The sequence below is a fragment of the Catharus ustulatus genome, chromosome 12 (genome assembly GCF_009819885.2).
Source record: "Catharus ustulatus isolate bCatUst1 chromosome 12, bCatUst1.pri.v2, whole genome shotgun sequence".
NCBI classification, from domain to species: domain Eukaryota; kingdom Metazoa; phylum Chordata; class Aves; order Passeriformes; family Turdidae; genus Catharus; species Catharus ustulatus.
In genome coordinates this window covers 10,685,381-10,712,677 of record NC_046232.1, presented here as the reverse complement: position 1 = coordinate 10,712,677, position 27,297 = coordinate 10,685,381, and the positions used below count along the sequence as shown (strand labels likewise).

The 27,297-nt window shown below is 41.5% G+C and overlaps 1 protein-coding gene across 6 annotated transcripts in view; it reads left to right on the top strand.

The window, feature by feature from the left end:
• Positions 1-2,195: 2,195 nt before the first annotated feature.
• The window catches only part of FBN1 (fibrillin 1), a 153,389-nt gene continuing 128,287 nt past the window's right edge, over positions 2,196-27,297 (top strand). For 5 of the 6 annotated variants that reach the window (XM_033070194.1, XM_033070191.1, XM_042779688.1 and 2 more), the window contains exons 1-4: positions 5,614-5,695; positions 6,127-6,398; positions 20,173-20,255; positions 21,123-21,221. In XM_033070194.1, coding sequence (XP_032926085.1) covers positions 6,232-6,398; positions 20,173-20,255; positions 21,123-21,221 — 349 coding nt within the window. In that variant the 5' untranslated portion in view covers positions 5,614-5,695; positions 6,127-6,231. Of the gene's footprint in view, positions 2,215-5,613; positions 5,696-6,126; positions 6,399-20,172; positions 20,256-21,122; positions 21,222-27,297 lie in introns of those variants that run through there. The other variant, XM_033070192.2, reaches the window with a different exon arrangement.

The window sequence follows — 27,297 nt, the reverse complement described above, 5'->3', positions numbered from 1 at the left end:
AACTCATCCAGACAGAGCCTGAGCAGCCCATTCTTAAGTTGGTCCTGCTCTGAACAGAGAACTGGACTGAAGAATTTTCATAAGTCCCTATTTAAACTCATCATTGATTCTATGAGAGCTGTATGCAATGCTCTCATAGTGTTATTTCTCAAAGGAAAGGCCTTGCAAATGGAATGTGGTGGGTTCATAGTCTAATCCCTGGTCTCTTATTACCTATTTTATTATTTCAACTGCATCATGGGGCAACTCCCTATCAACCGAGACATCACATAGCCAGAGGAACACTAGGATGGAAAACAGAGGCAGAGACACCCAATCCCTTGCTGACAGTGTTTGAAGGAATGTGGGGCCTGATTCAGCTGTCTTTGTTGGAGTCAGTAGGGAGTTCTGCATAAATCAGAGTTTAAAGAGGCTCTTGGTTACTGATTTCCACCCACTTGGAATGTATTACTTTGGATAAAAAGCTATACCCATTTTGCTCAATGTTTTAGCCTGAAAATTCACCCATCAGTTGGCATTATAAGCTAAGCCATGAAAGCTGTTTCACTTTGCTTTTGAGTTTACAGGTGGGATTTAAGAGGTCGTTGGGGACAAATGTAAGAATGAGGAAGCTCAGCTTGCAACTGTAACTATGGCAAAATTCCCATTGAATCTGACAGGGTTATTAGCTGACAGAAAGTAGTAGTATATATAATTCCTATTCTTGCACTAAGGGTGGATTAAAATTCTTATTTTTAATTTTAAAAAGCAATTCCTATGGTTAAGATAGGTTTTCTAGCAGTACACATAGAATTAAATGCATCACTGTATGTATATTAGATTTGGATTAAAAATAAAATTCCACTGTATTTTAGCTGTATTTTTATTCAACACTAGTCTTACCAAAATTGGTTGTGTTTCCCCTACCTGGAAGATAGAATGAAAGTCATCTGATTTCTTCTGGTTTCTTCTGGGAAACAGGACCCCTAAAGAATAAGTGATAATGAATCTGCCTTCAGCAAATGGAGACTACAATAGGTTTTGCCCTTACTGGGTAAGGATTGATTTAAAACGAGATCTAGTTTTTAAAACAAAACTAACTATGAATGGGGTAGAGAACATTAAAAAAAAATACTGAGAAGGGAATGTCTGAATTAGGGCCTCTCTTGAGTTTCCTTGTACTTTCTTTGTCACTGAGGAATCCAGGTGCTTTAGAGAATAAATTCTTGTAAATTAAAGGTGATATTTTGTTTAGAACAATGTAAGATCTGTGTTAAACTGTTCCATAGAGGTGTAAATAGGAGAGATGTGTTCTGAATGTAATAAAATGTAATAGGTTTATGTTCACTTAGGATACAACTGAGATAAAATACTGTAATTTCTGCAGAAGTGCATAGGCCCCTAATGTCTAAGCCAAGAAAGAACTTCTTTTATTTCCACTCATATTTCTTATATTACAGAAATATTAGAACAACACTTTGCATAATATCACAAATTGTGGAATTATATAGGTTGGATTTCTTCTCCATCACTGTAAACTCTGCTGACAGATGAAAACTTCAATTAAGCCATTTATAAAAATTAAATAAATGTCTTGGGTGAGATATGTTCCCTAATCTATAAATAATGGATTCCATAGATACTTATCACAGCTTGTCTGATCAAACAGCATTTAGAAAAATTGATGTGTTTTATTTTGAGTTACCTAACTTTTTTATTTTATTTTTTTAGATTTAAACCAGTTAATTGGTTGTCTGGATGTCATTACTGTTTGTTCTTCTAATGTACTTAAAAAAATACACACACTAAAACTTTCCCACACTATTTGTTTTCATTGGCATAATAAAGGCCTTCTTAATAAAGAAATATGTAAGATGGACATACTTATTTTTACTCACTTGGGTTAGAGTAAATGTACAGATTAAAAAAATGCAATTATTGCAAAAGTTCATACAAATTCAAATAGAGAAAAACTATGAAATGAGCTCCCAACTTATCACAGTACTTCTGGTGATAAGATTTTTTTATTTGCAGCAGTTCAGAACAGTTTTTCTGAAAGAGGGCTGTTCTGCTAACCATCCTCCAGGAGGAGAGGAAGGAGTGCTTGAGTAAGATGAAGAGGACTGGCCAGCCAGGAGGGAGAACAGTGCTTTGCATCTCTGCTACTGAGCACGGAGATCACCAGCACTGAAAACTTCAGTTCAGTGTTTTTGTGTAAACTAAACAGCAGGACAAGTAAGTATGTCCCTGAGGATCAGTTAGATGTTAGTAATTTGGGCACTGTGTAAAGTGATTTATGTACATGATGGTGATAAGTACAGGGAGGTGCACTAAGGCATGATTAGCAACTAGGATGTCTTGCTAGAGGAATGTACTGGGCTTAATTTAAAGTGTGTGTAAAATTATGTAAGTATTTAGAGTCATTGTTTCCCAGGTGATACCCAGCTGCAAAGCATAGACTTTGTCTTTTCTACCATTCCTACTTATAATCAATCTACCTGTAATTATCCTGCCCTGATTCTGGGCCCTGCCACCACAATCCATGCCATCTACATCCACTAAAATACACCTCTAAGATCCTCAAAATCACCTGGAAGAATGAGCATTGTGAAAAAAGAGTTGCTTAAATGTTATGGAAAATTCCACTGTGCACGTAGCAATGATGTTATATGTCTTGTTCTTGGTGTCTTTTATTTTTGGGTTTGATTCCAGGGTTTGATCAAGGAACTCAAATATCACTGAGTGTCTGGATCTTGGTTAATCTGAGAGTTCATCTTTCTGTTTGTCCCAGGAAGTGGTGATCAACTGGATCATCAGGATTGCTCCTTAGTGGCCTTGTTTTTTTTATCCCTGAAGTGAAACTTCAAGTGGCTGACAAGTGTTTTGGAGGCCATATAGAAATCTGTTTGTCTATAGATGTTCTTCAGAGTCCAAATGTTTGCAGAGACTCAAGTGGCTGTGGGAAAGAGTGATGACCCTAATAAGGGATGACCCTTGTTAGCAGCTCTGCTCAGCAGCAGAGAGCAGAAGTTGTTGTAAGTCTTTGCCTTGTGACAGTGTATTTTTCTAGTGGTTTGAGAAGCCAGGTGGGCACCATTTTAAAGTTGTCAACAATGTAAGTGCTTCTATTGTATAAGCATATTCTTTAGAATGACACACCAGAGGCTGATGATGTGCTACATATTTCACTAGATTAATGAACTTCCAGCCCACATATCATGTAACATTACTTCATATAGTGTAATCCACATTTCTGCAACCATGCAGAAATGCAGAAGATACCAAAAAATACATCATAAAATGTGCTAGAAGATATGAGAAAGCCCATTAGCCTGTGACACAGACTAGATATTTTTCTGGTAGCTCATCCACAAAATTAAAGCGGTTGAAACAGAAAATGTTGAAACCAAAAGAATGTTGGAGTAAATAGCAACCCAGAATTCCTTTCATAACTCACTTTTGTTTACTGGTAAACTCTGTCTTCACATTATAAACATAAATAGTAAACATCTGGTGACATTTTTGCAGGTTCAGTTTAACTTCTATATTAACTAAGTAAATGTTTAGATTTTGCTGTATGCACAGATGACAGTGAAGGAAGAAAACTGTATATCAATGTACTGCATGTCCAGAATTTCTTAATAGAAAGGATAATTACTACCACCTTTATCCTCATCTCTTTTTGGTTTTGAGCAAATTTTAATGTGACACTGCAAAAGAAATACAAAACCCTTTAGGCAAGCATAGCCGTAAAAAACCCTTAATCTTTGTATGCTTATGTGTCAGACAAACAAAAACTTTAAAAAACCAAATTCCTATTTATCCAACTAGATTGTAACAAAAAAAAATAAACATTTCTCATTAATCATAACCCCTAAATTCTGCTTCTGTGATGTCAACTTCAAATCTGTAATACTTTGCTTGCAGAATTGAAGTTAATTAGTTCATTTTGTACAAAATAGTTGTATAAAGTGTGGCTGCTTCTCTGTATCCCATCACCTCTTTCTTGGGCCAGTATCTCATAGTATTTCACATCTACATTTTGTTTTATACTCTGTATCTGAAAGTCTTAATACTAAACTGTTAAACAGTGACATTGAAATGGTCAAAATCAAGTGACTGTTTTGTAATTTGCAGAATCTAACACTTTTCTTGATGATAAAAATTAGCCAAAAGTATTAGAAAGCTGCTATTGTGGTTAGTACATAGTTTAAATACTTCCATATATGTTTAAGATAATGCATATTTATATATGTAATATATAAACTACTGTAAACTGATTCAAACTGTGTATTTCAACTAACATCTGTCGTATCTTGTGTCACCATTACAGTTCAGCTGTAAAAAGATTGGTACTAGGAAATCTCACACACCACTTCCTTTTTTCCTGATAGTGATTTAGTGGCAGAATACACCATGGATTTATCTTTGGGCAGGGTGGTTTGGCAGCTGCTGTGCCTGGTCAGCTGCTGGCTTATGAAATTGTGCAGCTGAGCATTTGCAATGTCAGTGCAATAATACCGAACCACTAAGCATCAGTACCTACCTGAAAAAGGAAAATACCTGCAAATCAGGAAATCCAGCATTGCTACCAAAGTATTTGTAAGTGAGCAGCAGCAAAATGCATTAGTGTCATGTACTTTGTACTTTCTGTCTAATTGTGGGGGTTCTTTTGCTTTTTTTTTTGTTTGTTTGGTTTGGGGTTTTTTTTGTATTTCCTGTGTACGTTGAAATGGGATAATCCTGGTACAGAGAGTTACTTGATAGGAGTGGGCTTGAACTCTGTTAACTGTGTTGTGTTCCCAGCTCAATTATTTCAGTATAAAAACCTTCTACCTTTCAGGTGTTGGTAAATCTTTTTGATTTTAACCATAAACATAAACTGCAGGGCTTTCTTTCCTTGAGAAGGATGAGGCAGGCGTTTGTTCTGGAGCTGGCTGTGGAGATGTAGGAGTAGGTACGGAAGAGCTCGGTGCCTTGGTGTCTGTGCCATGTTAGTTACTAGAAAGCGCATTATTCATTCTGCAGCAGCCTCTCCGGTAAAGCCACCATCGATTCTATTTTTCCTTATAAGGGAAACCGGCACCTTTATGTTGTTTTTCGTAAGCTATAGATGCAGAATGCTGCACCTCTAGGAGGTAGATACATCTACATCTACATGTCTGTATGGATTTAGACGGAGGCAGAGGCGTGCACTTCCTTCGGTTGCCCCACTCCTGTCTGACACACGGCTCAGCATTAAGGCTGCCCCAGGCGCTGATGCCTCCGCCGCCGAGCGAGCCGGGGAGCCGCGGGGTAACCCGAGCTGGCAGCGCTGCTTGGCCGCAGCTCCTCCGGAGCGCAGGGAGCGGCAGCGCCGCGTCCGCCCGCGCAGCCCCGCGGCTCCGGTACCTCTCGGGGCCGAGCATCCCGGCAGCCCCGGGCCGGCCGCAGGTGACCCGCGGCGCAGCTGGCCAGGAGCCGCCCGGGCACCGCCGGGAGCCCCCGGGCCGGCAAGCTCGGGGGTGGGGGGAACATTTTTATTCCCCTCTCTCTCGCGAGAAAGGGTTGGGCGGGCGATACTTGAAGAGGAGGAGGGGGGGGGGGGAGAGAGGAGGGGAAAAAGGAGGAGGAGGAGAGAGGGGGCAGCTGGAACCGCAGCTGGATTAGCGGCGGGTGCAGCGGCCGCAGCTGGAACAGCAGCGGGAACGGCAGCCGGCGGCGGCGGCTCCAGCGGGTGCGCGCCCCTCGCAGCGGCTTCTCCCGGGGCGGGCGGGCTGGGCGCGGGGCTCCTGCCCGCTGCGGCTCCAGCGGTGCCCGGCTCGGGGAGCCGGCAGGGTTCGTGCCCAGGGGACGCTTCCAGCCCCGGAGCGGCTTCGGGAGCGGCGGCGGCGGCCGCGGTCTGTCCGCGGCGGGTGCGGGAGCCCCCGCGGATGCTGCTGCAGGGGAGGCAGAGCCCGCGCGGCCCCGGGCAGCCCCTCGCCAGCCCCCTCGCCATCTCCCCCTCGCCATTCCCCTCGCCAGCCCCCGCGGCCGCCGCCTCTCGCGGGCGCGATAGCGCCGGGCTGGCCGGGGGCCGGCGGGGGCAGGCGGCGGGGGGCGCGGGGTGGCCGCGGCCGCTTTTCCTCGGTCCCTAACTCGTCTTCCTCCTCATTTCTCCCCTCGCAGCTCGCATTGGAGAGGCTGGTCGGAGACAGGGCGGCGGGGACCGGCAGTCTTCGGCGGCGGAGAGGAGGCAGCGGCCGCTCGCAGCCCGGGGGCTCGGGGGACGCGATGTGGCGGGGGCGGCTGCTGGGGATCGCCCTGGGAGTTGCCGTGCTGTGGGCGTCCCAGGCTGGTGCCGCCGCCGCCGGGCACACCGAGGGGGTGAGCGCCAAGGAGAGCCGGTCCAGCCGGGCCAAGAGGCGAGGGCACGGCGGCGGGCACGACGCGCTCAAAGGGTAGGTGCGGGACCGGCCCCTCCCGGGGCACATCTGCCTCTGTGTGTGTGTGTGTGTGTGTGTGTGTGTGTGTGTGTGTCCACAGCCAGAACCCTTGCCCAGGAGCTCTGGGGGTGCAGATCTCCCCAGCCCCGTGCGGGTGCCCATGCCGAGGAGCGGGTTGGGCTGGGGGCGCCGGACGCGCCTGCAGCAGCGCCAGGCTCGGGGTGCGGAGCTCCGCCACCCTGCCGGCCCCCCCGCACCGCGGGCTCCCGGGCTCCCTGCGACCTGCAGCCGGCCTTCATTCACCTCTGGGTGGGCGATGCTTCGGCAGGATGAGCCGCAGCAGCGCCGAGGTTGCTAATTTATCGTGTAGGAAGGCCTTAGATAAAGGCACATTCCTCCTGCATCCCGCGCCTCTGCTCTGCGGAAAGCAGAATAACGGTGATGCCCGGAGCCCACAGCGTGCCCTTTCCATCAGCTGTCCTCTCTCATCCCCGCCCTGAGTCTTCTGTGATGTCCATCTGCTCTCAAATGGACTATCTAGCTGTCTAGCACTAGCGCGAGTGAGCCCAAGCATACAAAAGTTTAATTTCTTAAGGAATATTGTGGTACATGCTTAGGAAAGAAGTTTTTTTAAAGGCTAGATCTGCATCAGGCAAACTTTTCCCCATTCTAATGGAACACCTTTCCAATGCAAAAATAGTTGTGAAGTCAGCTGAAAGGCATTGCATGCATGTGCAGTTGAAAATCTAGTTCACTAAAGGTGAAAAGTTTGTAATAAAGTAATAAAAAAGAAGCTTTCTTTCTCAGGTGATCCAATGTGCCTTTTCAGCCTACAGCCAGACATTTTCTGCTGTCAGACAGAGGAGAAATGTAACAAAAATTATATTAAAATAGTTGTGTTTCTGTAAGAAATGCAAGCTATTTGCTTCTTTTGCCCCCCATTTTCTCTAAAAGGAACTGTTACAACGTTATTGTTAGAGGCCTTGATGAATATGCTTTAATTTCTTGCTAACTTCCTCGTAGTTCTGTAGTACTTTTAACTGTATTTGGATTTACAATCTTGGCTTTTTTAATGCTTGCCTCATTGAAAAAGGTTTATGTTTTTAGATCTTTATGCTGCAAAAATGGATGCACGCTGTCAGCATTATTTTTTATGGATTAGATTTTGTAGGATCAGACTCTTATTTCATTTCCTTATACCTTGTCACAAAAGAAATAGTTGGACAAAGCAGATCCAAAATACATGTGACAAAATCCAGGAGGGGAGAAGGATGTACAGTAAAGTATGAGGGATTAATTGCAAGCAGTAAAAGATGATAAGGAAAAACATTTATTTGGAAGTGCCTGTATTCTTTAGGGTTTTTTAATAACCTTTGTTATTAGGATTCTGAGTTAATATCAAGCTTTTTGCTCAGTGGCACAGAATATGCCATCTAGCACACTGTGCTGACTTGGTGGAAGTTAGAGGCCCATTAGCTGAGGATAAAATTTCTTTGGTGTGTGTAATGGCACTCTAATAGGGCATCCAGGGATGATATTTCAAGTGTTAATTATTTTTGGAATCTAAAATGGGTTAGGGTAAGTATTTAATCTTATGGGTTGATTCTTATGCTTAATAGAAGCCTGCCATATTTTATGTCCTTTGCAATAATTCTTCCTTTTATTGTTTGTTATCTGTGGGTTATATATCTTAGTAATCTGCAAATCTAGAGATAACGTCAATGTAAATTTTAGGTATTCTGTATTTTGGTCAGTTTTTTGGAATATTACCAATATGAATGAGTGCTTCTGGGAAGCAGATTCTTCACAAGGATGTAATAATTTGCCAGATGAACTGAGAAAAAGACAAAACAAATTATTAATTTGGTTTCTTGTTAGACCTTCTTTTGTAACCCCGAGTTGAGGCTGAGTATAGAGTTCCCAAATTGCTTAGAGGACAGTAATTTTGATCATAGTTGGGCGAAAGCTGCTGGATATTTCTAGTTTAGAAGTTGTGAGCACTTTCTTAGGTGTGGTATTGTACTATACAATGTGAATAAAAAGAATTGTCATTCTAACAGACAAGGTTGGAACGAATTTAGAAGGACAGATGGAAAACATATTTTGAATGTACAGGAACTGTATATACATTATTCATTGTAATTGGAGGACTAAAGCACTAAAAATATGATTTTACAAGAAGACATAGTATTTTTTTAACTTGTTCATCAGTACAAATACATTTGGGAATCTGTTAATTGTAATACAAGTCATAACAGATGCTGGGAAACTTTATTTCCATGTTATTACATTTGACTATGACTTTCTTTTCATTTTGAAATGAACTCTTGCTCTGATTGTAAGGCACATGGGGATACATTTTTAGAGAAAACCCTTTTACACTTTAGTCATTTTGTGTGTTTGATTATAATGACTATTGGAAGGCTTTTAGCATTTGAAAGTATTGAGGTTAGTCTGTGTGTGAATACTGGTTTTGTATATTAAAATGAAGAAGTTTAAGGTCTGTTTCAGTTCTCATGATTTTCCCCACTTAACATTTTTTACTGCAAGCTGTTGACTGCAGGAGATGTTTGCTTTCATCGGTGTGACCTTTGCCTCATTGTTTATGGCAATGAGCTGTTTGAATGTCTAATGTGATTCCAGAAGCATATTTTAATTTTAACAATTATAAATTACTTGGAAGTGCCTCTTAGGTTCTCATTTTAAGATGTTGCACTTGCTGCTCATGTAGTTTGAATCGATCCTGCTTTGGAGGCATTAGAGGTGAAGTCCTTTTAATGTCACCTGTGTTTGGCCTAATTCAGTGTATATTTATGTGCTGGTGCCTGATGCCTCTAAGTGATCAGAAAGCAATCAGAATAGAGGCAATAATTACTAAAGCATATAACTAGACACTGTGGTCATGGAAATGTTGCTGGAATCCACTGTGATTCAGCAAGTTAAAATAACAAGCTGCTGGTGAGACACTTCTCCAGATACTCAAAACTTTATCACAGATGTTACTGTATTGAGTTATAAGGCATCAAGGCATTACCTACTACCCCTTAAATACCCAAGAATGTGTCAACTTCTGTAAGAAATAAATCCTACAAAACTGGCCATGAATGGGGAGTTCTTTCTAAACAATATATACTTGAAGACAACCATTCATGTGTTTCAATCATTAGAATATGAAGCAAAAAAAATTTACTGGTGATTCGACTAGTACTTGTCTGAATACAAGAAATATCGTACCCAAAGATCTTAGAATTAATTATTATTTCTCATTTTTTCATGATGCTAGGTGGCTTCAAACATTAATGAGTATCAGTCTCTTCTAAATAACATTTTAAGCAATGTTCGTCATGTTTATCAGTCTCTTCTTATTATAATGGCCAAAGAAAGCAATGATTTACTCAACAAATAGCACAAATTTTGAAAGAACTGAAATTTCTTCAAGATAGCTGAATTCTGACATGTTTCTAATTAGGAGACTAATTAAATGTATTTGTGCAAGAATGATTTATTTATTTTGTTTTTATTAAGTGGAAATGATAGTGAATATTGCAGAATGGAATAGTTGGCTCCAAAAGGACTCATTAAAGTCTTGGATTAAAGGTATTCAACAGGGGATTGAGCTTTTTGGACCAATTTCTTTTGGTTATCTCAAATGAAGACCACAGGTTTACTGATACACTTCCCTGAGTAAACTTGGTTGGATTTGACCCTTTTTATGCATCAGCGCTCTCTGAAATAGAATAATCTTATAAATCTATAACTTAATTCTAGTGTTCAGCTATATAATTAGGGCTTCTGGTTTTTGTTTCAAACCAATCTTTACCACTAAAAGGCTGCTGAAGAAAGGCAGACTTTCTGTACTGGTAAATATTTGTTTATACTGAAAAACCTCAAAAATTTTTCTTGCCACTTGTGGCCTACACACCTCTGGGCAGCTGCTGGTGCCACACCTTGTCAATGCCACTCTGCAAACAGGAGGCAGCCTGAATACTGGAAATAAAAAGCTTAATTAAAAATATATGCAGGTTGCTGTAATACCCAATGTGCTGGAGCACTCACCTGGCTTCCAGGTGGCATGGCTGGCCTCCTTCCAGTCCTCTGTGCCTGTGGGGTGAAGCTTACATGGAGGATGAAGAACTTTCATTCCAGCATATCCTAGTGTGAAAAGTCCTTGGCAACTACACGTACTGTTAATATTCTGCACCTCTCTGAATGTATTTGCCAATGGTTGTGGTTCTTTTGTTATTATTTTGTTATTACATGATCCTTGGAAATCTAGTTCTGGAGTGAAATAAGTTCATAGATATTGGCACAGTGCCTCATCTGTGTGTTTCCTCTCTTTTGGCATGATATAGGTGTGACTTTGTGGAGCAGGAGAAAAAACAGTAAAAAGTAAATAATCTTCAGGGCTTCATAGTCCTTGTAGTCTTCATTTAGATATCCAGATTGTGTCATTTGGATCATCTTTTAGAAGGCACAACCTTAATCTGAATTCTGGTTTATCAGTTTTGGGGATGGACTTTTAGGCCTGTACAGTTTGTAGGGCAGAATTAGGACTTTATTCATTTTGGACATACCAGTGCAACCTGTGGTTAAAACTCCTGGTGACTGCTGTTGTAGTCTCCCTTTCAGTGGGAGGCTCTGAGGCACATGTGATTCTGCTACTGACAGCTTAGCCAGTCTTCCTCTCTGTGCTTTTTCTTGTATTATATTGTAGTGGGTCACAAATAGTTTTGAAGTGCCATATGCTTCTCCTAAAATACATTAGATAATTACTTTATTGCCATTTGATGGTAGCAGGTCATAAATAGAAAAAGCAGAGGAAAAAGGCTACAATAAACAGTGCAGCAGCACTCTTGATGTACTGTATAAAACAAGATGGTTTTGGAAATGTAAAATCAGCCTGGGACACTAAGATGAAGCAGATTTCCTGTGAACCAGCACCACTGTGCCAAGGTGACATGTTGAACATTGGGAAGGCAAGACTGGATGTAATTATTTTCCTTTCCCCCCTGATTTATCTATTTATTCATTTTTGTCTGCTTAGCTCTTGGCTGTACCAGGCTGGCCTTATACACTGCCCCAGATGCAAGGACCAGTCACAGCTGGCCTGTGGTGGGGTTGGTGTGCTTCACATCAGGATTGTCACTTTTGTGTCCCACTGGAGGAAGGTACACCCTGAGGAGTCCTTAACTGCTTGGCAGGTTAGAAACAGATTAATCCCACAGCCCTTAGTCAGAGCACAAGAGATGTCATGGATAGTTCTTGGTTTCTTTCTTTGTGTCCCAGGTAATAATTTTCTTCTGTGGACTCGTTATGCAGTTGTCTAATCTTATGTGTGGTGGTGTCTTTCTAGAGACTTCCTGATCTCAGTTTGCTAGTGTTTAATTGAACTTTTGTTGATGGGGGTGTACTGTCTTTAGAAACTGGAGGCATAAAGGGCTGGGGGAAGAACAGCAGCTGCAGAAAGTGTGTCTTGTTGGAGCAGGGTGCAGTAATTTGCAGTTTGCAGTGCAGGTTTCCTGAAAGAATTGCTTTAAGAAGACAGAAGAAACTCTGGCTAGGCATAGCTGTACTTTCCTCAATCAAGACCCTACTTAAGTTTTCTGAAAGTAGACTTCTCCCCTGTTGTTAGCCAGTGCAGGATACATTTTGTGTTCAGTGGTGGTTCCACAAGTTGTCCATCACATTCTGTATCACCTGGGTCTGTTTGCCTTGGTCACTGGGTGAGTTCTGCTCTGTGTGCAGCTTCACACCAGTGTCAGAACCTTTGGGGCTGTGCTGGGCTTGAGGATGCAGACTTGAAGTAAGGATAGGGCTGCTCTCAGCTGATATGGGAGCAAAGGGAGGATCTCTGAGTCAGAGCTTGACAGAACAGTCCATCTATCAGCCTCACTGTCGTCCTTATCAAATAAGATTACAGCTTCTGTTTCCCTGTATGTTTATTTTCCTTTCCTGTGGTGTGTTGCTCAGCATTGCTGCTCACTTAGGACTGTCTTTGTCATTCCTCTTCCATCCTGCTAACTTGAATGTTTATCATATGAACTTCAACGCAGTTTTTGACAAGGGTCACTTCAAATATGTTCATGGACTGAGTAACCTGGGATGGATCACTAGGAAAATTTCTTCTTGGTAGAAATGTGATAGAGACTGTGTAATAGGAGGCCATATCTACTTAACCAAGATTTTAAAACCTTGAGATCTTTGAATATGCACATATGAAAAATAGTAAGAAATGAATCATTAAATTTTGTTTTGCAATGGGAGTGACTCCCATCTCATTCTTCTTCTTCATTTCCCTGCTGAACCCTAAACATGAAGAGGATATAGAGGCATGTCTATCACTTTGGTCTTGCTCCCCAGACTCAGTAAATATTTTTGTAGAATGGACCAATTGTGGCCTGGAGTGTTTCTGATTAACCATTGCACTGTGCTGGGAAATATAGTTGTAGCTTTTCTATCTTACATGTCTCCTTTGGTTTTCTCATCCAATCTGACTTTCCCACCTAGTTTTATTTATTTAATCTTTTTAAAAGCGTTTCAGACCTACTGAAGAGCCTCATTCGTGCTAAGACTGGTGTGCAGACAGAGGCATGAGGACAATAATTTGGTTTTTTGTGACAGTTCAGTAAGGTCAGGCTCTTCTTTGGAAGGTACACTGGGACATAAAATATGGTCTGTTAAATTAAAACCTCTGCCTTCTGGTTTAGCTTATAGATATTCACTGAAGTATGAAGGAGGTCTAACTTTTATCTGGAAAAATATTTTCAATGTTGACTTGCTGGAGAATCTGTTGTTTTCCTTTCTACTTCTCATTTTATGAAATGATTCATGACCATTATAGCCTCAGAAATACCAAATGAAAGCCACAGTTCTTTTGTCTACAGTCTTAATCATTTTCATCCTCTTTTTCAAGCTTCCCTCTCATATTTTGCTGGAGGACATCAGAATATCCAGTGATGTTCAGCTGAGGTTTCAAACTAAAATTTGTTTCCTTTCAGGAACATTATTTTCCTTTCTCTTTTCTTCTTTGTTTTTTCCACTGATATTCCATCTTTTTCTCTTCCCTGTGTACAGAGTAAATTACCAGTGTCTGCTAGAGACAAGCTGAACTACAACAGTGGGATCTGTATCAACAGGGTTTTCCCGTTTCCTTATGGCAGATGTGCAGGTAACTGGCCTTTTGAAAATGTGGAGTCCCTGTCCCAGCAAGGAGAGAGACAAAGGGAAGAATAGTGTGTAGCGAAGGGAGGAGGAGAAATACTGATAACTTACCTAGAATAAATCTTCAGTAGCCTAAGGGAGAGCACTTAATACACAAATTAGCAGCATTGCCAAACACCTAAGGCATTCTCTGAGAGTATTGATGCAGGTGTCAGGTACAGGAGATTCCCTAAAGGATTGGGTGTCCTCTGTGGTTGGTGGCACCAGCACAAGCTGCAGCCTCCAGGGAAGCCTAAGCAAGGGCCTGGCTGGCCTTGGGTTTGTGTGGCCAGCATGTCCCATACCAGTCCTTGTGCTGCTGTTCAGCTTGGGCAGGGGCTGGTGGAAATCCTGAGCTCCCTGGGTGCTTTCCTTGGGAAACTGTTAGAGGTTTGCCTCCTCAGTAACCATTAGTGGGTACAAGTGTAGGGAGTAGACCTGGAGGTGTGAAATGATCTCTCCTTGCTCCCCTCTTGGAAGTGACATCTGGACAGCTACACATTGCCTTAGCCCACAGTTACATCCATTTCCCATGGCATGTTTTTAGTGCTACCAGATAGAAAAGACTTCTTGTTCTCTGAATATATCTTTTTAGTTTGGTTTTTTGTGTGTGTGTTTTAAGAAAGTACCTGATGGATCTTTCCTGTTTATCTGCTGCACTTGTCTGGCCTGGCAGATAACTTCTTGTGGTGATGTACTTTATCTGTCTTATACAGCCATGTAGATGGGTTTTGAGCTGGACCCGTTGCCATTCTCAAGTGGAACAATGAAGGAATACATGCCAGAAACGCGTCTGTCCCTGGCTATGAATGAGAACAATGCCTGGCTGTCAGGTTAGATGAGCGTGTCCCTGCAAAAGACAGGGTTGGATTTTCAGAGCAAGTGCAGAAGAATTCTCTTAATATCAGTGCTGTTGGTGGATTGCTGTATTTAGCTGTCACAGTGTGATGGGGGTTAGGGTTAGAAAAGTGTTCAGTGTTGCTGCAGGAAACTTGCATGTCATTTTGAACTCTTGACTTGCACATAGGACAGAGCCAAAGACACCCATAGAGCTGCTCAGCATGTTATTTTTTTAGTTGAACTGAGCCAGGATTCTGGGACAGCGGTATCCTTACTGTCAGAGTGAGAAATAGTTATCATATTATGCTCTCTGCATGGCACAGCCTTGCTTGTTGCAGTGTAAAAATGAGTACATCAGATGCAATCCTTCGTATGTAAAAAACATATTTTGCTTAAAAGTGCGTTCTTATACTTTAGAAACTAAATGTTGTGTTTGTTCCAGAGTCTAGCATAGTTTTGTAGGTTTTCCTTTTATATGATTGAAGTAAATAGCTTCAGGAGTTCTTAGTGATCTTCACTGAATGGTTAATAGGGGCACAGTGATAAAATTGTCTCATTTTTGTAATATTTAGCTAAACAATAGAAAAGAAATCCCTGTTTAAACTATTTGTGGTACCTGGAAATGAGTCTTATGCATGCTAGATGCAGACCTGTGTTTTTGGCTCTGTCTGATGCACAGTTTTTTCAATTTGTGAGTGTACTTGTTGAAAGTAGTGAGTTCAGAGCATAACCAGCCTTCTTCCTTGGGGCTTGATGCGCTGTGGTGTGTCAGGGTTGTTCCTGTCATGTCCTGGAGCTGTTACTGCTGCATCCCACTAGGAACCAGATCTTCCTTTCCCAGTCCTGCTTGGCTTGCTGCTCCTTGGAGGAGGGGGTTGGTGACAGCACAGCTAAAGGAGGTGCTTTAGATGCCGACCTCTAATTTATGCATACTTGGCTTCTGGCATTTAAGTGAGGAGGGATCTTGGAAGGCCATGTGGTCCAACCCCCACTCAGAGCAGGGTGAACTTAAATCAGGTTGCTCATAGCTGTGCCCACTGAAGTTTGGACTATATCTGGCAATGGAAGTTCTTGATTCTGTGGGAAAGCTGAGTGAAACTCCAGTGGAGTCAGCAGTGCTGTGCCAATCTGTGCATTTAGTATTTATTCTGAGACACTGAGAAGTTTAGGTAGGTACATAAAGCTGGTTTATAGCAAAAAGTATAGATCTAATTTTGTGTCTCTTGAAACCTACTAGCAAAAACTATTCATCATCACATTCTGGAGCCTTAACAAGCACATTTTTAAGACCAGCCTCCCTTTTTTTCAGGCATATTTTGTCATTCTTTTTAACTCCCCAGTGCAAGCATGGAAACAACACTCCAATTTTATGTGGAAATGATCAGCAAATAGTTCTGGGTACAGTTTTAGCAGCTACCAGAATTACCCATATAAGAAGAAAAATGGGCAAAGCTTCCTCTAAGAAACCATTGGCTGATGATATTGCTTTAAATTGTATTTTTCTGCCAGAAAACTGGGTCATGTGCTATATTGCAGCCAACTAGTTAATAGAAGTTGTTAATGAAAAGTTTTCTTGCAAGGAAGAATCCCCGTGTGTTTTCCTAGGGCGAATAAAAACGAGTTGAGGGAGTGATGAGAAACCCTTCCCGGTATCCCTGCATCCCAGCTCTCGAACTGCTGGTCAGCTGTTTCTCTTGCTCTCTCAGCTGATCTCTGCCCACTCTGTCTGGTCTCTGTCTAATTTATTTGAGACCCGTGCTTTGGGTTTGATTCAGCGCGGATTACGCCAGCGTTGGCCGGTGCATGGCAGCGCTGCTGACAAAATTTCTGCCTGAAGCCTCGCTCACAGCAGTGCCAGAAACTCTTCCTCCCATGGGAGTTGCAAATGGGCAATGCTTTCTTCCGGAGAGGGCTGTAATTTCCTCGAGGGTCACAGGCAGGGCAGAGTGGGGATGTGGAGAGTTGGCCCTTCCCTCTGACAGGCTGCAGCGCGGGGTCCGACCGGGACCCGGGGAGGACAATCCCAGTCCCTGCCATCCCCCGCTGGCTCCTCGCTGCTGCCGGCTGCACACAGGGCTCCCTCGCTTCTCGGGCTGTCACCTACCCTCGCTGCCTGGTTTTAGCTGATAAGAAGATTCTGCCAAGCTCAGCATGATTTGCTTCTCTTTATTTTACCTCTGTACCCACCCGCAGCGCCTGGAGGTAGGGTAGCCGGGCAGCCACACATCCCTGCTGAGCCAGGGCTCTGGAAGCACGGGAGGAACAGCCCAGTCTGTCCTTTCCGTGGGTGCCATCTGTATTGCCCCGTGGAGACAGCAGAGGCTGTTTTATTTGCGAGGCTGTGGCAGCAGGAGGCTGAGCTGCATCCCCGCCTGGCCGGGCAGGACCGCCCGTGTCCATCCCAAGGAGCCGCAGCTCTGCCCGGCTCAGTCCCCACCCGCCGGGGCAGGACCGGCACGGCTTCACTTCGTGGGGTGTGGGGCCCCTGGGGCTTCTGAGGAAGAATATCTTCTAGTTCGGTGCATGCAGGTGCTATGCAAACCTGTATCCATCTATATCTGTATCTATCTATATCTATATCTATATCTATATCTCTATATCTATATCTATATCTATATCTATATCTATATCTATATCTATATCTATATCTATATCTATATCTATATCTATATCTATATCTATATCTATCTATGCAAGCCTATCACTCTCTAGTTTAGTTATCACAATTTCCAGATGAACCTTTTCCTCTCTGTTGTTCCAAGATTTTCCTAGTTGATGACTCACGTCTAATGTCTTTTGACAATTCAACTCACTTTGCTACTGAATTTCTACTTGCGTATCATTAATCAAAGACATAATATCTTGTTTACTTTGGACATCCTTGATGAAAATCTGGGTATCAGCCACTCTGTCTCTCAGCTCCATACCATTACAGAAATCCATTTATACTTTTTGAGTTTGCTAAGTCTTTAATTTTATTTTAGAGTCACTTGTTTGTTGTTTTTTGTTTGTTTGTTTGTTTGTTTTTTAAGTTGCAATGGTAACAGCTTTGTTCTGAGAGTCTCTATTCCTTCTCTGGGCTTTGGAGTGAAAGGAAGGTGCTGTAGGTGGTTTGAGGGTGTATAGATAAGTTTTTGCTTATTTTATCATTACAAATCAGATTTTATAATGGAATACTGTTTCTAGTGCTGTTCAGGAAAACAGTTTTATAAGAATATAAAACACTTCTTTAGCATTCATTGCTTATATATCAGCAGGAAAATATTCTCTATTTAACACAAAGTAGGTAACTGTTTAAAGTGCCAGGATAGTGCCTTTACAATTTGATTGATGGTTTCCATGATTTTACATGAGGTAATTATTTATTATTGCCTTGAATACTTTATTTATTTATGAGGATTTATTGCTATAGTGTCTGATCACCTCATAAATATCAATGAATTTAACCTTCAAAATTATGTAATTATTTTCAAAGTCATTTTACAAATATGTACGATTTAAGAACACTTCCTCTGTCTCAAAGAAGCAGCATACAGACTTTAATATAGGTTTCTTTTATAAGCTAGACAGTGGCTTTCTGACTAAAAAGTGTTCCACTGGAAAATGCACTTGTCAGGCTCAAACTGTTCCATGGAAGTACATTTTGATGACTTTTTTTTTTTTTTCCTTAAGCTAAGCATGCTACACTAGAGTTGGAGTCTCCTGGGTATACACCTTAGCCTACCCTGTGGACAGCTTCAAGGCTCTCAGGGTCTCTGACTTCATGGTTGCTGGCACATCTAGTTTTTTTGGAGTCCCATTTTGGAAAAAGATTTTTAAAACCAGGTTTCTCTGTGACACAGAAATCTGCTCCTGACTCTTAACGTGGACCAGATGGTCCCCAAAGCCACATACTTGCTGAGACTGAAATTTGACAGAGCACATAAACATCACTTTATGGCCACCCTTCCATAGATCCTCACCAGCTGGAATCGGAAATGGGTGGTTTACGCCCGTAGGTTGTAACAGGTAGAAACAAACCCATTCTATCTGTCTTAATAAGTTCCATTATTTCTTCTGACTGGAGAAGGTGAAAAGCAATCTCACTTGTCTGCTTGCCAGTCTTACTTGGCAGATGATTGTGGAGCAACATTTGGCATTGATGAACAGGGAACTCCAGGAAAGTTACATGGTTATAGCCCTGTAGGGAAGTAGCTGACATTACTAAAACTGAATACATTGACATTAAATGAACAAGACTTTGACTCTGTAGCACCAGTTGCAGGAAGGGAAAAGGACCTTGCAACAAGTCCAGTTGTGTTGCTCACACTCACCTCAGTTACTACTTTGTAATTACCCAGAACCAATGGAAGGCAATGGTAGTGCTTGCTTTGACTAAAGTAGTTTCTCACTATGGTTGGAAAGAATAGGTGTCACTGAAATGGGTGTACTCAGAATACTTGAAATTGCATTAGTAATGCATATCCCTAAATAAATACAGTATATAACTTTCATTAATTAGAAAATGTGCATAAAGAAATGTTTGTATATATTAAGATTGTTTGTCTTAAGTTGCCTTACCATATAAAGTAACTATTGTTTACTCAGACATTGCAATACCAGCAATGAAGAACTTTCTGAAGGACCAAGAACAAAATAATAGTAGAGAACCCTTCCTAAAACAGTAAACATTTCAATCTGTCTCTAATCTGTATACAATATTTTAATATAGCAATTCCTAGGAAGTTTCTAGTTGGTTCTAGCTGCATAAATTTTTTGAGTAATTGCTCACAACGTTAATAGAGGTTGTAAACTTTTCCTCTGCTAATATTATTAAGTGTAAAACAAAAGAAGGCACATGTTCCCATTTTTGAAAGTATTCATACTAGCTTTATTTACATGGATAGATGCATTAAATAAATAGGACAAGATAGATTAAAAATATCTATTTTGTATGAAGGACATAGAATAATTTCAACTTTTCTATTTTTATCAATAAAATCATGATAGGAATAGTGTCATGTCCTGTCAGCTTTCATTGTAAACTCCAGTAATAAAATTATTTGACAGGGTAAAGGTGGATGGGAGGAATGGGTTGGAATGAAAAAATCCTGTGGATACATCTTTTAAAGAGGGCAGTATGCCCCTCCTACTCATTTCATAGGACCCTGTCACTACATGCACTCCCATCCTTGATTATTTTTGGTAGCAAGTAATTTTTCCTAATGAAGAATTAACATAATTTGACTCATTTATTTGGCTGATGTTCTTGTTGTTATGTTTCACTCATACTTATGTAGTTTTGTTCACGGACAAAACTAATAGTGCTTTAGAGTAAAGAAGAGAAAGCAACAGGAAGATTAAAAATTATCACTCAAAGAGCACTAGATTTAATTTGTGCTTATTAGTGATGCTGGATGGGATCCCTCATTTTTTATTTCAGTGTGAGTTTGGCTCAAAAAACCTGGATGGTTACTTCTTCAGATATAGAGTGTTGTGGGACAAGGGTTCCCCTTTCGATTCCTGTTGTTCAGATGTTACTGATTTGATTTTGTGCTTGTAATTTAATCTTTAATTTATAAACGTGTATGTTACCTAAAACCCCCAACAACTACAGGCTAAAAACATACAACACTTTGAAATTTAACAATTGAAATGTATATTGCAGTGATTTACCTTTTCTGTTGTATGCCTCTACTTTTAAAACATATTTCTGAGGAAAAATAACAATTCATCCTTATCCTTTTTTTTTTTTTTTTTTTTTTCCCAGACCAAATGTGTGTGGATCACGTTACAACCCCTACTGCTGCCCTGGATGGAAAACATTACCTGGTGGAAACCAATGCATAGTCCGTAAGTTAATGTAGTTACGTGTTATGACTGATGTTTATCTTTGTCCTTCTATGTCTCAGGGTGGTTTTAATTGTATATCAGAACTGAAATGTGTTTCTGTATGTGTTCAATAGCAGCTGTACATGATTGCTTTACCATTTAAAATATATTAAGCTAATATACAAAGTTTCGTGGGCTACAACACAGTGATGTGATACCAGTATTTAACAAAAGATTAATCTCATCCACATGTTCTGTTTAAGTCTGTGGTAAAGGGTTCCTAGGGGTGTGTAAACTCTTGGGAATGAGTGGAACATGTTAATCCACTTAAGTTAAAAGAAAGAGGCAACAGCATCAGGCCAGCAAGTGCATTTTCTCTGCCTCTTTGGACCATATCCCTGAAATGTATATGTAGGGATATAAATATATGCATGCATCATAGTGCTATATGCATATTCATGTGTAGTAGAACAGTGTGCCAGAAGTAACTCCTAAAGGCAGTTTGCCCAAGGCTGACAAGACTCTCTCCAGAGGTTTGTGGATGGTGCAGAAATAAAGGCAGCATTATCTTGCTGCCTCAGTGTCATCCTTCCTCCAAGAAGGTCTGGTAAAATGGGCAAATTTCACTTTTCCAAGGAATTCTCCCCATATCTAGTGTGAGCTGTGGCATGTTCCCAGACCTTTTCATAGCAGATGGTGAAGGTCTAGGTCTTAGCTGCCCCCTGTAAAGATGCAGATGAACAGGAGGAACTTTTTTGGGATCTGTTGTACATGATTTAATGAGTATGTGGGTATTTATGTTATGGTACTGAATTTTCTGTCAGGTGTTTTTTTATGTGTTTGAGGTTTTTGAGACATATTTTAAAGGCATTTATGTTTTCTTAATAGCAATCTGCAGACATTCCTGTGGGGATGGATTTTGCTCTAGACCAAACATGTGCACATGCCCAAATGGTCAGATAGCCCCCTCCTGTGGTTCAAAATCAAGTAAGTATTTCTTCTGTGTCTCTGATATTGCTCTTTTGAGTCTGTGAAGCTACTAAGGTATGTAAAATAGTTCAGTGGTCAGTATTTAAGACAAATAACCTCTGAGTCACCAGACGTACTTTTACCACAGGAAGGGAAGTGTAGCTTTCTGTGATGAAACTGAAGAATGACTCAGAGACTGGCTATTGGAGACACATTTTTTTGCCAAATCAAACCAAAAATCAAACCAAAATTAATCTTATTGGAAGCCATTTTCATTTGCCACTTTGTAACACTAATTCCAGTCTTCCTTGTTTTCTGGAAAATGCTTTATCTCTGTTCACTGGTAGACATGAGCATGTATACGACAAAAGTTGTAATGCTAGAGAGACAGCTCTTGACAATTGGCTGAACTTGACATGCTTTGGAATTTCCTTCAAATTTCAAGGGTTATAAACCAGACACTATGTATGCTGTATGTCAATACCTAGGATTACAAGCTTTAGAGCATTTCCTTGCCAGGCTCAGTACATATCTTCTGAATCTAATACTGCCGACTTTCTTCAGGTGACACTTCTGTAGGTACTAGAGGTACAGAGTTGCTCAAGATTTTTAAGTGGAACAGCTTTTCATCAGAAAAACAAAGATGCTTTGAAAATGAAACTTCTCAGAGAGAGGACTTTTCCTAGAAATGTTTGTATTTCAAGTTTTCAAGGAAGGTTCCCCAGAGCCAGGGAAAAATAAGTAAAATTAAATTCATTCAGTGAACAGAGAACTCAATGGGTAAACATGAGCTGAGTGTTTGATATAGAGTAGGAGTCATATCTGAGATGCCAACTGTAAAGTACTCTGTATTCTCATTTGAATGTGGTTCTTGTCTCTTAGAATGTAGAAGATTTAGATTTTTTAATGACATGTGAAGTTTATGGAAAGAATTTTGGGGGAGAATTTTGGAGAATTTTGGGTTCCCACAAATGCCTGTAACTATCTGAACAACATATTAGCAGAAGTCAGTGGGGGATGCACTCAGCTGTGGTCTGTAATAATTATGCAACGTGGTCATTCTTTTAGTTCTAAATATCTTTTGAGACCCAGTGTGTGGTCTGCTTTGCTTCTGTATTTTTTACTTTGCCATTTTTTTTGCTTTCCTGGTTGATAAGAGTTTTCCCACATAGCTGACAATTTCAGTTTGTGGTTTTAGCATCCTTTTTATGCAATAACAGTGGAAAAACGTTAACAACTGCAGAATGTAATGGAATGGCATGTACTAAAATGGTAAATATTGTTCTTTGTAGTTGAACCCATCTCATGCTCCTGTGATGTGTGTTAGGGAGAGGACAGCATGAGGAAGATGTGGAGCCATGGAATTCCCAGAGAGTACTGGAGGGAGGGAAGGGTGCAAAATGCTGCACAAGTGTGTGTGATGGTGTGTTCCTGCTTGGGTTTGCAGCTACTGTCTTACCAGGTGCATGTGCCCTGGTCCTGTAAGCCAGTAAAGGAAGGGGTGACCTTCTCCCAAGTCCCCTTCAAGGCACAGAAGGAGAGGTACATCCCTGTATCTGTTACACGTTTTGGCACCTTTGGCAGGAACAAGTGGGCCTTCCCTAATTTATTTCTTTGGCCCAACTGAAGTAGTTTATGAGTCAAGAATCAAAAGAAAAATAAAGTTTTCAGTTCTTCTTGTATTCTTTCTCTGAAATATTTTACCACTGATCTCCATAGTTTTAGCCTTCACTGGAGTAGCACAGACAAATGGGTGCAGGAATTTACTGGAGTGTTTAATCAAGCAGCTTCTAAAGCCTCTAGCTAATTTGCTTGTTCACGATTACTTCTTTTAAGTATGAATTTTGTACTAATCATAAGCTTTAATCAGTGCTGACATTATTTTCCTTACATTGCTGCATACGCTTGCCTGCTTTTAAGAGTTGATTTTCTTTATACAGTATAAGTATTAACACTTTACATATAGACTTAGCAGTTGGCTTAAAATATATATGGTTTATATCTTGTTCAATTTCTGCACTAATGGGAGAAACATTTTGTGTATGTGGTTACATCCCCTTTATTTATTAAAATATACCAATTCTAAAAGCAGAAGTGTCTAGTAAGTTGTAGAGAGAAAAGACTCCACAGCTTCTGTGCACTCTTGTGTAATATTTTTTATAATTTAACACATCATTACTACTTGCAGAACATACTTTATGTAAATCATTTGTGCTGTTGGCACTGCAGACAAAACCCATGAATATGCATTTACACAATAGACCCAATGACTTAGATCTGCAATTAGAAAACCAAGTAAACGTAAAAAAAATACTGTTTGACATCAAATGGTTACTGTCAACTACCTTTGGCAACAGTTAATATTTTGTCAGAATATGTATTCATTAAACCTTATTTTAATTATATGTTTTAAAAATAAGAAAAAATCTAATTTAAATAATTAAAAATCAAATGTAAATGATATGTGTTTGTCACATGCAGAATAAGAATAGCAAATATGAGAAAGAATGCCATGACTTATCAGAATTAAATGTATAGCTTCTGATAGATGTATGCTTTGGATATTTTAAGCTATGTGTGTCTTTAGTACTTTAAGAATCGGTGATGGGCATGGATTTTCTAGCAGGTACATCCATAGGCAGAAACTGAATTGACAGTGACTCTTACACTCTGGTTGTCTGTCAAAATAAAATATTTAATGCAGATTGGAAAGCATGTGGATTTGGGAGCAAGACAAAGCCTCCAAGTTGATTCTTATGCAGGTCAGTTGCTGGGACTTTTCTGGTTAGGAGTCAGCTTTAGGAATCTGATTTGTGGTTGAAAAGGTCAACCAGTGGTTTTCTCAACAGAGATTTTAGTGACATCAGTAAACTTCTGGCTGAGTAGTGGTTATTTCTGCGTAATGAGCGAATTTTTGGGTGTGCTTACAGCAGGCTTGGAGATAAGATTGCCGAGTGTGGAGACCTTGCTGCCACTGCAGGTGTGGTGATGTGAGGGTGCTCTGATGCTGCAGGTGTGGGTGATGTGAGGGTGCTCTGACACTGCAGGTGTGGGTGATGTGAGGGTGCTCTGACACTGCAGGTGTGGTGATGTGAGGGTGCTCTGACACTGCAGGTGTGGGTGATGTGAGGGTGCTCTGATACTGCAGGTGTGGTGATGTGAGGGTGCTCTGACACTGCAGGTGTGGGTGATGTGAGGGTGCTCTGACACTGCAGGTGTGGGTGATGTGAGGGTGCTCTGATACTGCAGGTGTGGTGATGTGAGGGTGCTCTGACACTGCAGGTGTGGGTGATGTGAGGGTGCTCTGATACTGCAGGTGTGGTGATGTGAGGGTGCTCTGACACTGCAGGTGTGGGTGATGTGAGGGTGCTCTGACACTGCAGGTGTGGGTGATGTGAGGGTGCTCTGATACTGCAGGTGTGGGTGATGTGAGGGTGCTCTGACGCTGCAGGTGTGGTGATGTGAGGGTGCTCTGATGCTGCAGGTGTGGTGATGTGAGGATGCTCTGGCACTGCAGGTGTGGTGATGTGAGGGTGCTCTGACACTGCAGGTGTGGTGATGTGAGGGTGCTCTGACACTCAGGTGTGGTGATGTGAGGGTGCTCTGCTGCTGCAGGTGCACTGTGTGGAGATGTGCAACACTGTGCTGTGAGATGTCCTGTGCTCTGTGCTCTGCCTGGCAGCAGCTTCACTGCTGCTCCTGTGTGTGTTGGTGCTGCAGCCTGGCCCTTCTTGGTGCTCCATTCATGCTGTGTGACCCTGCTCCATGTCAGAGCTGCTGCTGTGCCCCTGCAGGAGTGGGAGGCAAACAAGGAAGAAGGAGTCATGCTACCCCCAGGGTCATGGGTCGGGTCTGTCTCTGAGCTGAGCCCCTGGTTTTGCTTCTATGGTCAGAATGGTTTTGGCTGGCTGAAACAGAGAAGGCATTTGCTGATGGGGCTGTCCCTGAAGGAGGGGAGCTGTAAGGTCTTGCACTTGGAATGTCCCAGAGTTTTTGAGGGTACTGCGGGTTTTGTCCATGCCGTGTGCAGGCTGTGCGGCAGCAGGCTCCTGTTCCCGCTAGCTGCCATCTCTCCTCAGTCAGCCACTCGACAGAGAAAGCACGCTGAGCATCTGGGATGCGATGAGGCCGTCATTCCTTGTTTACAGCTCCTGGCAGGCGAAGCCCTGCGTCATGCACGGCCGGGGCCACATACGAGCGTTTCCTCGGCAGGGCACGGAGCGGAGCCGGGCCGTGCCCGCGGGGCCCCGCCGCGCCCTCCGCCCGGGGCTGGGCTGGGCTGGGCTGGGCTGGGCTGGGCTGGGCCGGGCTGGGCCGGGGGCTCCGCTGCTCCCCCCCAGCACCGCGGACCCTCCGCCTCTCCTTCCTGACTCTGGGATCGAGGAGTACACAGCACGTGCGCTACCTTTCGTCTGCTTGGTGAGCTCCTGTTTCATGAGCGGTTGTGGTTGTGCTCTGGGTGTGATGAAGTCTTTACTCAGTTTTGCTGGGTATTTATTTAAATAGTCAGGGACTGTTATGCTTAAGAGGGCAGCACTTTGATAAAAAACACAACTATCGCCCACACGCAAAGCCCGTGTGGATATGTATGGTCTTGCTGGCTCTTTTGCAGGTTTATAAAGTTGCGTTCCTGCAGTTGTTCCTGTTTTGACTTCAGACATTTACAGTGCAGACTGTTTACAAATTGGATGTGAAAAAGAACAATAATTGATTAAAAGCAACCATTTGTTAATGTTAACATTTCCTGTGCGTGCCAAGATAAGGCAAAGGTATATGCATTGCTTTACCAGCCTTATGGTAATTCCTCTGCTTTTTCTTTGAATCTCTGTCAGTGTGGTATCTTGGAACAGGTTGTTTAATTTACCGGAATATCTCCACTGACATTAATGGAATTGTTGATATAGCTGAGAAAAGAGAACCTGGACCTGCATTAATATGCTAGTTTTCAAAAATGCATTTTTAAAATCATCATCTGAGCTCCAGACAGCCTTTGAATGTGTTTCTGTAAACTTCTGGAAGGATAATATTACAGAATAGTCTGCATGATTTTGGAAGTATTCTTTTCAACATTCCCACAAAAGAGGGCAGAAAATAAGTAATTAGTTCACTGACTGTATGTCAGTGATCCTCTTGCCTAGGCGAGAAAGCTCACAGATTTAAATGGCTCATTTTAGCAAGGATGGCTGGGTGTCCCAGCAGTCTCCCGTGATTTTAGTTTTAGAAGGAGGAAGAAGTATTTTACCTTGGAAAAGTTATTTTAAGAAGCAGTAAGACAAGTTATGGAAAGTTTGTGTGTGTATCCCAAAATGAAGAAATATACTTTATTTATACATCAACAGATAATATGCAAACCATCATTTAAGCTACTGTTAACCTTTTTATCTCAAATGTAGTTCAAACTACTTAAATGGCTTTGGTCTTCATGTGGGAATGGAAATTAGCTCTTGGCATAGCTTGCTTTAATTGAAATCAGTTTGTGGTTTTTAAGTTCCTTCCCTGCTTGACAGATGATATCATTTCCTATGCTTTTTGTAGTCCCCTCTGTTTTTCTAAGATTGTATAAAGCTGGGTTGGACTACACATTTTAAAGTAACTATACACCTTTTTCTGACCTACTTAGGACATTGTCCAAAAATCTTCACCAGATATTCACTCTATATTTGCAGACAATTTTACTTTTTATTGAGGAGTGTTAGTATTCTTTTGTTGCTTGAAGTACTGAAGTACTTCAAAAGTACATCCAAAGCAGAACAAAGATGTATAATAACTATTAGACAAATAAGAAATGTAATACACAGTTTTTTCTTTTATAATTGAAGAATTAGGGTTACTAGTATTTTAAATGCTAGATTGCTTTAAATTCTTTCTCCAGTTGTATATTTTACTTCTGTTTCATGGATTCTTATTGTTACAGAAGACAATACAGTAAAATTATTATTTCTACTTGAAAGTTTAAAAAAAATCTATTCACATACTTCTGAACTGTTAAAAGCCAAATGATGCCTAAAGGTTTTGTGTGAGATGAAAAATTCAGTGTTTGGCATGGCACCTGTTAGCTGCAGGCTCTGACGGGACATGCAATTTCCATTTTTCA